Source organism: Lates calcarifer, linkage group LG9 (assembly GCF_001640805.2).
Source record: "Lates calcarifer isolate ASB-BC8 linkage group LG9, TLL_Latcal_v3, whole genome shotgun sequence".
In the NCBI taxonomy this organism is placed as follows: domain Eukaryota; kingdom Metazoa; phylum Chordata; class Actinopteri; family Centropomidae; genus Lates; species Lates calcarifer.
In genome coordinates, this window is record NC_066841.1 from 11,492,902 (window position 1) to 11,507,084 (window position 14,183).

At 36.6% G+C, this 14,183-nt stretch overlaps 1 protein-coding gene and 2 long non-coding RNA genes across 6 annotated transcripts in view; 1 reads left to right on the forward strand and 2 right to left on the reverse strand.

Annotated features, from left to right (window-relative positions):
• LOC127142809 (uncharacterized) overlaps positions 1–3,178 on the forward strand; it is a 15,823-nt gene extending 12,645 nt beyond the window's left edge. The window contains exon 8 of the long non-coding RNA XR_007813876.1: positions 1,897–3,178. This is a non-coding gene — a long non-coding RNA (uncharacterized LOC127142809). The remainder of the gene's footprint in view (positions 1–1,896) is intronic.
• Positions 2,919–7,030, reverse strand: LOC108874436 (uncharacterized). The gene is made up of 3 exons (XR_001959680.2): positions 6,807–7,030; positions 4,016–4,107; positions 2,919–2,987 (listed from the first exon to the last, which is right to left on the reverse strand). It is a non-coding gene; the product is annotated as an uncharacterized LOC108874436 (long non-coding RNA).
• Positions 7,031–7,163: 133 nt separating this feature from the next.
• The window catches only part of LOC108874437 (mediator complex subunit 13L), a 76,065-nt gene continuing 69,045 nt past the window's right edge, over positions 7,164–14,183 (reverse strand). For all 4 annotated transcript variants that reach the window (XM_018662891.2, XM_018662890.2, XM_018662889.2 and 1 more), the window contains exons 22-31: positions 13,864–14,116; positions 13,583–13,771; positions 13,258–13,481; positions 12,970–13,112; positions 12,138–12,296; positions 11,810–11,974; positions 11,346–11,509; positions 10,006–10,170; positions 9,641–9,750; positions 7,164–9,047 (exon numbers count right to left, since the gene is read on the reverse strand). In XM_018662891.2, coding sequence (XP_018518407.1) covers positions 8,915–9,047; positions 9,641–9,750; positions 10,006–10,170; positions 11,346–11,509; positions 11,810–11,974; positions 12,138–12,296; positions 12,970–13,112; positions 13,258–13,481; positions 13,583–13,771; positions 13,864–14,116 — 1,705 coding nt within the window. In that variant the 3' untranslated portion in view covers positions 7,164–8,914. The remainder of the gene's footprint in view (positions 9,048–9,640; positions 9,751–10,005; positions 10,171–11,345; positions 11,510–11,809; positions 11,975–12,137; positions 12,297–12,969; positions 13,113–13,257; positions 13,482–13,582; positions 13,772–13,863; positions 14,117–14,183) is intronic.

Below are 14,183 nucleotides of genomic sequence, written 5' to 3' on the forward strand. Positions count from 1 at the left end.
TGGTCAAAAAATTCATAGTATAGTATGGCATCAGAAATGGCCAAAAAATGTCATAGTATAGTATGGTGTTAAAAATGATCAAAAAATGTCATAGTATAGTATAGCGTCAAAAATGGCCAAAAAATGTCATAGTATAGTATGGTGTTAAAAATGATCAAAAGCGGTCAAAAATTGTCATATTATTAGTAAGGGGTCAAAAATGGCCAAAAAATGTCATAGTATGGCATGGCGTTAAAAATGATCAAAAGCGGTCAAAAATTGTTATTGTATAGTAAGGCGTCAAAAATGGCCAAAAAATTTCATTGTATAGTGTGGCGTTAAAAATGATCAAAAAATGCCATAGTATAGTATGGCATCAGAAATGGCCAAAAAATGTCATAGTATAGTATGGTGTTAAAAATGATCAAAAGCGGTCAAAAATTGTCATATTATTAGTAAGGGGTCAAAAATGGCCAAAAAATGTCTTATTATTAGTAAAGTGTCAAAATCTGTCAAAAAATGTCATAGTATAATAAGATGTCAAAACCCATCAAAAAATGTCATAGTATAGTATAGCGTCAAAAATGGCCAAAAAATGTCATAGTATAGTATGGTGTTAAAAATGATCAAAAGCGGTCAAAAATTGTCATATTATTAGTAAGGGGTCAAAAATGGCCAAAAAATGTCTTATTAGTAAAGTGTCAAAACCCATCAAAAAATGTCATAGTATAGCATGGCGTTAAAAATTATCAAAAGCGGTCAAAAATTGTCATTGTATAGTAAGGCGTCAAAAATGGCCAAAAAATGTCATAGTATAGTATGGTGTTAAAAATGATCAAAAAATGTCATAGTATAGTATGGTGTTAAAAATGATCAAAAGCGGTCAAAAATTGTCATATTATTAGTAAGGGGTCAAAAATGGCCAAAAAATGTCATAGTATAGTATGCCGTCAAAAACCATCAAAAAATTTCATGTATAGTAAGGTGTCAAAAATGGTCAAAAAATGTCTTATTATTAGTAAAGTGTCAAAATCTGTCAAAAACTGTCAAAGTATAGTAAGGCATGAAAAATGGTCAAAAACCATCAAAAAATGTCATATAGAGTAAGGTGTCAAAAACCATCAAAAAATGTCATAGTATAGTAAGGCCTCAAAAACCATGAAAAAATGGCACAGTAATGTGTCAGAAAATATCAAAAAAGGTCACAGTGTAGTAAGGCTAAAAGCTGTCATGCTAACCTCTGGGTACAAGTGGCTAAAATATTCACTTTCATACATTAATGGCAAAATATTCAAAGTTCAGAAGTATTTATTTGAATAAGAGTAAGGTAATTCTTTATTAGTGCCACATTGCGTGAATTCAGTGTTGGCAGCAGCAAAAATATGAAAAGACATGATAAAAACAAGGCAGGATATAAAATAGCAAAATACAAAAATAAAATTACAAACAAAATCTTACTTAACCCAGAAACACTGACTGTGTGAAAAATAATGATTGCTGCTTTAAGATAGTTATTTTGTATTAAGCTGAATGTCATAGCATAGTAAGGCATAAAAATCATTTTTTTAAAAAGGCCAGAGTATAAAGTGTATGTTATTAAGTAAAAATAATTTTAGTAAAATGACAACATTTTAGTAGCAGTACAGTATAAATTGTTCTTCTGCATTTATTATGTTTATCTCTGTGAAATTTGAGAGATAACTATGTAATAATTACAGTTACATAACTATTTCTAGTCAATAATGTGACTGTAATAATTACAAAAACACACTAACATATGTGATACTGAATGAGTTGTAAAAAGTTTAGTTTAAATCACTGTAATTAGCTATCAACAATGAATAAGGTCAGTTTAAGAAAGTAAAAATAGATTTACTAATGAGTTTCTGTGATTAACACAAGTTCTTGTCTCTGCAGGAGAAGACAACAGCAGCTGAAGACCTGAAGTGGATGAACGAAAACAAGTCAGAAGGGTTAGGAAGCTCTTAATTAGATAAAAGACCTCTTCCACCATCTAACTGCTGTAAACAGTGTTAGTTTCTTGTCATTCAAGTGAAAATACTTTGTTGTTTGTTCTACCATCTGTAATGTAGTCATGGGCACATTTTCCAAAGACTAACATGTCTTTATTGAACACCTGTGAGAACATTCAACTGCTCATGATACAACAATTTAACCAATAATTGAATCATGAGCAGTTAAATGATCACAAAGATGCTTAGTAGACATGTTCATCTTTGAAAAATGTGCTCATATCTACATTAACCCTAACCAGCTCTAACAAGTGTTTGTTTGGGGTCAAATCTGTCATCATCTTTGCTGTGATTTGTTAAATGTTGACTGGAATAAAATCAATCATCAAGTGTCTTCCTAAACTTTTGAGTTGCATTTCTCTATTTTGAGACTGATGTTATACAAACCATTTTGTTGCATTTTATTTTTTAAAAATGTCATGATTTAGACCTATTGTAAAACATTTTTAAAATATATTTTAAAAGTTGTACACTCATTGTTCACATTATTTGACACCTTACTATACTATAGCATTTTTTTTATGTTTTTTGATGCTTTATTATGCTAAGACTTCTTTTGATGATTTTTGACAGTATCTTACGCCTTACTATACTATGACGTTTTTTCACATTTTTAAGCCTTACACACTATGATGTTTTTGATGCTTTGTTATAACATGATATTTTAACTACCATTTTCAATTACATTTACTTTTGTATTGTTTCAGATTACTTTTATATTACAAATTATTTTTCTTATTACACATTACTTCTAAATTAACAGATTATTTATATAATATTTTTCTATTGCAGATTACTTCTATTGTTACACTTCTTGATATACTGAATAAACAATTTAATGTCAGTGCTCTGTGTTGGACAGTTGATGTAAAGCTGTTTGTGAATTACCTGGAGGCCTCAGTCCTGGTCTCAAAGAACTTCATCGATACTCCGTGATTGTGGACAACATCTCTGCGATTGTGGAGTACGTCTCTGCTGAACCACAACATATAACAAACATTAGAGGCTGTTTCAGAAAATGAACAGTTGACTGTCATCACCTCCTGAAGAACCAACAACAAATATTTGTGAAAAAGTAAAATGATTATTAATTGTGTGTCTATCAACTTATGTATGTTACTGTGAACTGCACAACAATAATAAACACTATTAAGTAAATTTTTGAATTCAGATTTTAACTTGTCTTGTTTAGTATACTTCAGTAAAAAGTCTGAGTACTTCTTCCACCACAGGCGGATGCATACAGAATCAGTATTTCACATTTCAACCTTCCTCATTAAAAATGTCTGTTTTGTTTTCATTTAATGAAAAACAACCAAACTGACAGCAGCTTATGTGAAATATTTTAAGTGAAGAAGTGTAGAATTACTGACTATACATTGTAAAGATAAAATCACCCTCTGACCAGCAGTTAAAATGAACACACTAACAAACAACTCAGTCCAACATTTAATGTGCAGAATTGATATTGTTTTGTTTGGGGTAGTCTAGCCTGGCACATACACATAATTAAGAATTTCTGATCATGTACAATCAAGCTAAAGGTAAGATATTTTTCAATCCCATTTTGACTGATCCTTGACAATAACAGTCCAAGACGGAAAATTTAGCATTTGTAGGTTCTGATGTGTTTGATACTGTTTGGTGAGAAGGTAAGGAGAGCTACAGTCAATTTGTCCACAGACAAAACATTGACAATTATCCTGATACATATTTTTTTAAATCAAGAATGTCAAATATTTGCTTGGCAAAGAGGAGGCAGAGAGAGGGGAAAGAGACAGAAAGAGAGAATGCATGAGAAAGAGTAAAAGAGCGCAGGAGAGACAGACAGAGCTGATGTTTAAATTCTTCATTTTCTCTGAACTGTACATCTATGAACTATGTAAACAAACTTTAATAATGAGTGAAGTCTTTTTGTGACAGACTGTTCAGACGAGATAGACATACAATTTAATGTCGTTGCTCTGTGTTGGACAGTTGATGTAAAGCAGTTTGTGACTAACCTGGCAGACTCAGTCCTGGTTTTGCACATCTTTGTGAGTCATGGACCATGTCTCTGCAATTGTGGACAATGTTGTGGACAAAGTGGTGACACCTGGAGGGAATTAAAGAGAAACATAGAAAGAAAAATTATCAATACACTACTACCTATTCCTCATCAACAGTTTAACCATGAAAACACAGATAAGTATTCAACATTACAGCTGAGCCAGTACATTTAACAAACATTTGAGGAGTGTCTCAGAAAATGAGCTGTTTACTGTCGAATATGATAAGGGAAAATAAACTAAAATGATTATCTTAAATCTTAAATGTCTATATTAACTGTCTGTCAACTTATCACTGGAGGAATGATGCATATTACTGTGAACTGCATGATAAAAACTTTGACTTCAGTAGAGCTTTGAAGGCAGGATTTTAACTTGTGGTATTTTGAATTTTAAAAAAATGATTATGTCTAGTACTATTTTCTGTCAATTTATAGACACGATTAATCAGATATTATTGCATTCAATACCAAACTTAAATAGTCTGGAAAAATCTTAAGGATTTATCCAGGATTTAGTGGTTTGTAAAGTGAGAGCTGGTGTTTCGGTCCAGGCTGCAGCAGCTGAACAAGTAAACTTGGAAAACACAGGTACAACACTAAAAAAAACAAATAACCTCATTAATAAAGAATAGTTCACCTCCAAAGTTTGAACAGTGTAGAAAATACAACAATGAAAACTAAACAGTAGAACCTTGACAATCATACCTGATGAATAAATTATGTTACTACTTTTTATGACAATTTTAACAGTAATTTCAGCTCATACATTGTGACCTACTCTTGAGGCTTGTGGAGGAGCATGGAGTTAAAATCTAGTTTTCAAGCCTATATTTAACACAAAACTAAGTTCACTAAGGTCTTAAGTCACCACAAAAAAATTCAAAAAAGTCAAAAAAATTCTAATCAATAATATACACAACAGGAGATCAATTGATTGCAATGGATAGATTATTACCACAAAGCTACAAAGACATTCAAAACAAATAAGAGGCAAAAAGCTGAGTCACAAAATAATCACAATGAGATGCTTAACTGCCACACTGAAACACAAACTGGCCACAAAGAAATGGTAAATGACCTGGAGTAGACACAAAACTACAAGGACGCAATACAATGTAAAACAACCAAAAAGAAACTGATAAGTAGATGTAAAATGCTAAACGGTGCAATACCACCACAAAACGATCACATCAACATAATTATCTGCTATAAACTGACTTATATTGACCAAGATGGAGCACAACATTACAAAGAAGCAGTAAAATGTCTGCAAAGTAATTATAAAGAGATGCAAACGGAGGTGTAAACAGACAACTTGACTACCAAACAGTGATCACCTTCCACAACTTATGTCAGGAACGCTATCCAGCCTATCCACTGAATATACCTATTGTGAAACCATATGAAGAAAGGGGTCTAAATGCTGTTGACTTCGATCCCATGAACAGTTCCATCAAGTTTAAAAGGTTACAAAACTTTATAAGAAAAGGTGAAATGTTTGATCTCCTATTCAAAAGCTTCAAACTTGGCAGTATAGATTTTCTGTTAAAATGTGACTTTGATATTTCCAGACTGCCTACTTTCAAGCTGTCCACTTTCCATCAACAAGATTACTGGAAACTCATATATAAACATAATTTTACCCCACATACAGTCCCAATATGGAATAAGGGTTAGGGAATATGGAATAATCAATGCATCTAGGAGGCAATATACTTCTGTAATTAAGGCTATCCCACTAACAATGATTATATTAACCAAAGCTACCCTAACATACTGTGTGATTATTCAACAAGAACCTTCGTTGATTATAGATGGACACTGCTTCTTAGACAAAAATGCAACAACCAATTATTAAGAACTAATCTCACCTCAATCTGTTTCCTCTCACAACTGAAAAGTAAATATATGTTCCAAAAATATACAGTTTTATCTACAAAATAAGAAGCAGTCACTTTTCTTTCCCAGTTCCACCTAAAGTAAAGGAAGTTCACTTTCAAATATTGAATTAAATTTATCTGTCAAATGAATTTTTACACCAACTATTTAATTTAGATTTGAATATTTGTACTTTCTGTGGATCTGATATTGAAACAACAGCTTTTTTTCTCATGTAGATTGAGGACTTTTTGAAATATGTTTCAACACTGGTTAACTTCCAAAGAACTACAAATCCAAAATATATAATATAAAATAAAGTTTGGTTTTCAAATGGAAAACAAAAAAATGAGTTGGGAAATAATAATTCAGTCATATTGGCAAAATACTTCATACACAAATCCGTGTCCTACCCGCCACACATCTAGATGCCTTTAGTTTTATGTGTTGTTACCACTCGCTCAGTTCCTATAACTACTGACTGAATTGTAATTTCTTGAAATTGAAGTGCCTGTTTTCAATTGTATTATATGAAAGTTTCCATAAAAAAAGATACGGCTAATGCTAACGCTCGCCACTAATCCCAGGGGTAAAACAGCCAGGTAGAGACGGGATGGGACACAAGGTAACAAAGAGAAGGAAAATGTCGGTAACGTGACCGTTAACAGTAAAAACAGGGATTTAAACAGACTAACAAGAGCTCCTTGTGTTTTCACGCATCTAGGTAAGGGGTCCACAACTGTCATGGAAATACAAACACACTCTTACCCACGCGATATAAACGACTAAAAATGGAAATAAGAGAAGGCTAATGCTAACGCTCGCGGCTAACGCTAGCCGCTAGCAAGTTCGCTCCTTAGCCTTACCTTCGCGCCGCGGGTGTATTCAGCGTCCAGCCTCACTCGTGTTCGACAAAAAAGCAGCTCGAAAGTTTGTTTTAGCATCCAGGCCTCTTCGGTAATTAAGTTTTCTCAAAGTACTGACAAACCGAGGCAACACTTCAGATGTTGGTTTTAATCTGTCTTCTGACTTCGTTTCTCCGCCTCTCTGTGCTCCTCCCAGAGGTCATGACTGGTGACGACACGCGACGACGCCGCCCCCCTTACCCCTGCGTAGAGCTGGCCCCAAGCATCCAAATAAACTATGACTAAAATGAAATTAAAAATATGGTTAAGTCTGAGGTTTACAGTCTTTTGGATTCAAAGAGGACATCATGCACAAAATCATTTTCAAGAGTTTTAATAATTTACTAAAAAAGAGTGTAAAAGTAACAGATCTCTTCCACTAAAGTGGATCTGTTTGATATTCAAAGTGATGAGAGATGTAACAATTTTTTTTTCTTTTTTGCAAACTTGCCCTTGTCTGTACATTTGTGTACACTTACTTGGCAATTTAACCTCTTGGCTGTAATTAAATGAATTCTGTGCCGTATACTATATATATCAAAAAAGCTCACAGCAAAAAAATACTTTGATATGAATCACTTGAAAGTAAACCAACCAGCATGAAATGTACAGCTTTAAGAAATTCCAAAAAACACAGCTGAAAAGTGTATATACAAACATGCTAGGAATCTAACAAAGAGCAGACTGAGTGAAGCTGAAGAGACAGGCCTTTCTAATGGTTCGCTTGACATCATTTAGGAGAGCCAATGAAATAAAGCATCATTCTTAAATATTTAATTACCTTGCAATGTTCAAATACCATGGTCTTCTATTGCCTATTTCAAGTTTTTTTTAGCAGAAGAGGAACACATTATAAATATACAGTATACTGTATCTCCTGCATCAATTAGTTTAATTTAAACATTTAAATAAAAAGCTAAAATGTTCAGTATCTGTAGAAAATAAAAAAAGAACAACTCAAATGCATTTTCTTTGATAAATGTTCATACTGTGTCCATTTCTAAAGAGATGGTTGTGTCCATCACCCTTACCATTAAGTGCCTGCTTAGAAGAGGTAATATATATTTATGTATATACATATATATCAAATTCTATGACATGATATAATTTGTATAAATATGGCATCTTTACAATTGCATTAAAATGACAAATTTTATTTCAGATCCCAAGACTATTAACAGTCAATTGGGAAAAAAGGCCTTGTTTAAGATTCTCATTTCCTTGTTTTAAATATTAAAAATAAGTCTCAATTCTTTGCAAATGTATGTCTTACATTATAAACAACACTTCTGTCTTAACTGGTCAAATAATTTCCATTGTGTTTTTATCTACAACACTTTGGAAGGTGAAGAAAAAAGTGCCATTATCAAATGCTCCCTCTTTGGAGTAAATGAGGACATCTGCCCCTTTCAGAGTAAAGGTAAAAGTTTCTTCAACCAACTGCAAGTCCCGAGAAGCTCAACAGTGCAGTTCTGTACAAAAAAAATGTAAAAACATCATTAACACATCATTGATGTAACAAAGCCATGGGTTTGTGTCGTCATGCCATTTTGCTGGTTGTACAATATGGAGTTATGTGGCCCTGCACAGACGTCCCTTTTCACAGGTGAGAATGTAGAATCACACAGAGCTTCTGTCATCCATAGATGCTTCAAATGCCACTAAGAGATGTACCCCATGTGGGACATAATGCTGTTTTGATCAGGAGAAAGTTAACGTTGTGATATGTCAGTAAAATGGGCATAGTTGGATAGATCCATCCATTTCTCCCTCAGAAAGCACCGTAACTAACACCGAGCCAGTGTTTGGAGGTACAAACTGGATTTGTGCGGTGTCGCGGTCAACCAAAGTTATTGTTCGGAGCATTTCACTCTTCTTATTCATTACTTCCCAGGTCTGGAAGAGTCTGACCTGCCCTGTCCTTTATTTGGCCATTAAAATCCACATCTACCCACATCAACAGAAGAGTTCTGGTGCTCTCTGGTGCCAAAAGGGAGGAAGCGTAGGCACAGAGGAAATGAAGGTAACCGTCAGCCTCCTACAAGTTGTCCTTGAAGTCTCACACGCAGCTAAAGCATGTTCAGGATGGCATTGTACATTTGGATTAATACAGCCAGGTGGACGGGCAGGCAGGACTGGCGGTCTTGGGTGGCAGGGGTACACGTCAGCCAGGAGAGGGCATTGTACTGCTCCAATACAAACCTGTGTTTGAAAAATATACAATTTCATCAGGGACAAATATTCAAATCACTTATATTCTTCATTAGTTCCTCAATTAAATCCACCTTTTCCACCATGTTTTTCATTCTTGATATTGATTAATTATTCATTTTATCATGTGCTGGTTACAATTTTGTGGTAAGTAATGGCACACGAGAATTTGTTTATTTTGATAATCATGTATAATGATGCATAAAATGTATAAAAAATTAAATTACATTTATTTCTAATGTAGGCAATGATAACCAAAAATAAGCTTTTAATTTTTACTCAGAAACAAGTAATTTAATCACATACTGTGCACCTGTCCATGACAAACATTTTGAAATAATGTATAGTACTGACTATCAGATGATTCATGTTACTTTATGGAAATGAAATATTTACCTATTAAGATATTTTAACATATACATACCTCAACTACTTGAATAAGCCACAAATGATTTTAAACACCTTTTATGCTTACACAGTAATTTTCTGTTTGGTACTCACAATCCAGTATCCATTTTCACTAGCAGCACTATACAGCAGATGATAAAGAAATCAGAAAGGACAACATGTGTGTAAGTATTTACCTGAGCACATCAGAGGTGGTCTTTGAGTCTAACGGGTGAGGGTTCCTCTTAGTCTTGTCTGACACCAGCTCATCTGACTGGGCTATGGAGATGTGGTGGTGGAGAGATGCCTGACGAGAAGAAACAAAGATCACACAGTGTCAAATGTTGAAACATGCTCGGCTATAGTGAGCAGTTATCTCCGTCTTTCAACCACATAATTAAAGCATTTCTGCGTGAATTCTCAATATAATAAATATATCAGTATCTCTTCTCATCTCTGTTTTGTTCCCAAATCAAATGAGTTTACAGTGTCTCTCTCTCTCTCTCTCTCTCTCTCTCTCTCTCATCCACACACACACACACACACGCTATGTTTTGAGTACCTTGAGGAAGAGTGGACACTGGCTCTCAGCCTGCGGGCAGGAAGCCCAGAACCAGTGAGGAAGTCCGTTTGCTTGTGCAGTGGAGACATAGTAACCCAGAGCCAGCGGCTGCTGCTTCAGCTCCTCTGGCGGATTGTCCCTGGACAACAAGCGCTCTCCCTGGCTCTACACACACACACACACACAGGAGAAGGCCAGCAATTAATTACAACCATTGTTGTGATCCTAACAAATCCTGGGTTGTGGCCTTTATCTTTTATTCATTCATACATCCTTGTCTTCCTTAAACAAGAAAATGTGAACATGTGGTGCTCATGGTAATGCACTGAGGCATGAAAAGAGTGCTGCTGAAACTGGTTAGAAAAGCTCATTTGCATATGCATGTCACATTGAAGGATCTCCTGCAGATGTACTGTAGTTCAGTGACTACCACACCAGAACTTTGTATTATTTGGTTACCTGTATTTTGAGTTGTGCTTGAATTTAAATTATTTTATATCAAGTTATGTCATATATTTCTAGGTTATAGTATGTCATCCTTGTAGATCAAAAGATATTTGGTAATAGTACGATACATGGGAAAGTTATACATACAGCTACAGTTTCCCCATTTTACGAGGAAAAATACTGGTTGCATCAAACAAACTTCTATTTTTATTAGGTGATAAGATATTTTTTCCTCTGAGTCAAAAGAACAACAGATGCATTTGTATTCTCTCCCTGCAGGTCAATGCGGTAATGACATACACAGCACATGGAGCTAACATATTTAACCAATAACTTGCAGCTGTGTACAGCTTCACTTTGCCCAGGCTGTTCCCGTAGTTTGTCAGTACTGTGTGAAATGTGGTGTAATATAGGTTGTCAACACGTCCCTCCTCATGTGCCTCCAAGACAAATTCCTCTGCATCTGTTATACTTGGCAAAACTCAAATTCTGATTCTCGTTTGATAATACCAAGTGCTGAGTGTCAATAAAGACTGCAGAGTGGTCCCAATGCTTCAAAGTATAAAATCAAATCTGAACCTGAGGAGGTATGCATTTTAGTTCCACCTTTTTTTTAAAGTAACACTACCATGTCTGATGAAATCATGTATCTTACTTCTTTCCTTTGCAGAGACAGCAGCAGGACAGCCCAGTTTCCTTCTCTGAAGGCACTGATTAAATCATAATGTGAAGTTACAGTTGCATACTTCTTCTCACATGTAGGGTGTGAGGGCACGTCATTGTGTTCCTTTGTAACAGGTATTCAATTAGAGCACATCATTGAGTTCTTTTGTTATAAGGTGCCAATTTGCTACAACTACGGGATGATTTCTTTCCACTCATCCCTAACTCACCCTGGTGTGCTGGAAATGTGACCCCATTCCCATCCCAGAAGGAGAGCCAGGTGAGGGCACGGGAGACGTGTTGGGAGAAGGGTGCAGGTTCCCTGTGATCAGCATCATGTCTTGGCCAATGTCATTCTCCAGTTCATCAGGGAAGGGCAAATCAAACATGTCATCTGAGGGACAAAACGCAGAGAGTTCTGAATGACAGCACAGCCCTGATTAAACTTTGAAAATACAACAATGACACTTCTCTAGTCTTTTTCCCACAATTAATATTCCCATCTTTAGAACACAGCACAATGTAGTGCAGATCTGGAATTTCATCATTTTTTGCACAAGCCATCTGAGACGGTGATGTTGGTAGAGATAACTTAGCACAAAGATACCCCCTGCTGGTACAAAATAATAAATCCAAACCATTTTTAAGTTCATTTTTAAGGCCATTTTTTGTTCCTGATCCTGCCAGTCGTTACCATTATTGTCCTCTGTAGGGTAGGAGCTGGGTGCCAGCTGGGTGGTGGCAGAAGTAGGGAAGACTAAGATGTGTGTACAGGAAGCATCCTGAGGCGTGTTCAGCTGCGAGGTCTGCAGGTTCAGAGCAGTGCTGCGTCCAAACACTGAGCCCATGGTCACTGCGTCTGGACATACACATACAGAAACACAGCAGAGGTGAGGTGTCTGTCTTGCCAATGTGAAACTAATCTATATTAATTCTGGTTTACTGCAATATCCAAAACTACTGTCACCGTAATTATAGCCATAGCCATCATTTCTGACAGACGAAATGGAGGGACTACTAACCAGGCATGATCACGAGGGAGCCCTGCGGCTCCATGGCTACCAGGCAGGCACTGAGAATGGTGGGAGAGTCAGCAGCTGAGATCCCACACATTCGACAAGCCTCCCTCAGCTGGCGCCCTATTGAATGGAGGGAATGCTCTCCGAGGAGCGAGCTCCAGTCTAGTTGAGAGATAGGATGGGAGGTGCACGTGCGTAAGAAACAGAACAAAATAAAAGCAGAGGAAGAGGGACAAAGATATGAAAAGTCTTTTGAATCATCTTTAAAAAAAAAAAAATCATTCCCCAGTTAATTTTATCTGTTGATAAAATTCTTGATGAAAAATAAAAGACACCAAAATACATAAAATGAGAATAAAAAATGAGAACTGACTCTAACAAATGATTGAACAACTATATAATACATTAAAAGACGGTTTGCCACAAATATGTGTTACACTTGTGTTTGCCCAGGACTCTATGTACCACAAGTGAATATAAAGGAGTTGGCCATGGCTTTGTATTTGCTTATAGCCAGATATAGTGTTTGAGTAAATAAAGATACAGGAAGGTGCTAAGTCTCTTTCGAATTACAGGAATCCCAGCATCCTTTGAGGAGATGAGTTTGCCTTGACTTATAAGCAGTAAGAGACGAAAGGCAAACATAATAGAGCATACCTTATGTGTAGATGTTTCCAAACGAATACTCAAGGAACTGAGTTGGCAGTGAGATATAAGATACATTCACGCAAGTGTGCAGCACTTGGGGAAACAAAGTGATTATAGTGATTATGAACTAAGACTTTATTTGCATTAGACAAGTAACAAGAAGAGCCTGGTTTCTTCTGTCACTCACCTTTTAGCTCCCCATGCCCCAGTCTGCCTAATCGACCAATCACAATCCTCCATGGCAGTGAGGTCATCTGGATGATGCCAATACACCACTCCCACAGCTTCTGAAGTCCCATCTTCCTGGCTGAAACCTTGGGCTGTCGTGCTCTTAAGTAAGAAAAAAAACACAAAACAATGAAATATGTGAAAAAACCGGAGCACTGTATGTCTTGTTGTGGGAAAAAACAAAAGTAGAAAAGTTCAAAAAGGACAGCTCTCTACAGGTTTAAGGCCATAAACAACCATTTTTTACCTGTTAGGAACATCAATGTCGATAATACAGGTCTCCAGGAGTTCTCCCTGCTGGTCAGTGCATGACACCAGGATCCATCGCTGGTCATGTGATAGGCAGTAGCCAACAAACAGCACATTGTATTTGGGAGGGAGCTCTGCCCAAATCTCTCCCGGTTCTGGCTGCTTGGGACGGGTCGGACCAAGGATGAATGGAGGAGAATACAGTTGCAGTGGGCTGGGATGCTGGAGGAGGAAATTCAGATTTCAAAGGTTGAAAAGTAAAATAACAAAGGCATGAGCATCTATATGTACAACTACATCAGTGACTATATTTTCATGCTTACCTCTGGACTCCTGAGTACAGAATTGACAGTGGACACTGGTCCAAAGCCAGTCAGGGACTTGATGTGTGTTTGCTGGGGTAGCAGACGTCTGCACTGGGAATAACAAGAGAAGGCCAGGGAGCGCAGGTGCTGCAGATACAAGTGACTCTCCCCACTGGCTGGCTGGAGAAGATACTGGCATGACACCACCTACATAAGATAAAGATAAGAAATGAAGATGGTTGCAAAAGCAAGAGTAAATTCTGTTTATTCCTATCCAGTGTGAATCTGAATCTCTGTACCTGTAGCACCAGTGCAGGTCTCATCATCTCAGGCAAAGTCTGTAGCATCTCCGTGTAGCAGCGAAGAAGCCCAAGTAGCCAAATGCTACCTGCCTCTACCTCGTCACCCTCTTCTTCCTCTCCCCCTTCACTTCTCACTGCACTTGAGCTAAGAAAAGCATCCACTATGTAAATGACGATAGCTGGTGGGTTGGTGTGGCTGTCCATTGAGTCTGCCACAGTGGGGATGCCAATTCTAGACTGCTCAGAAGTCCTGAAAGAGAGCGAGAGAGGAAAGAAATTGGACAGGTTCAAATGTGTGGAACAACATTTGAGATGAG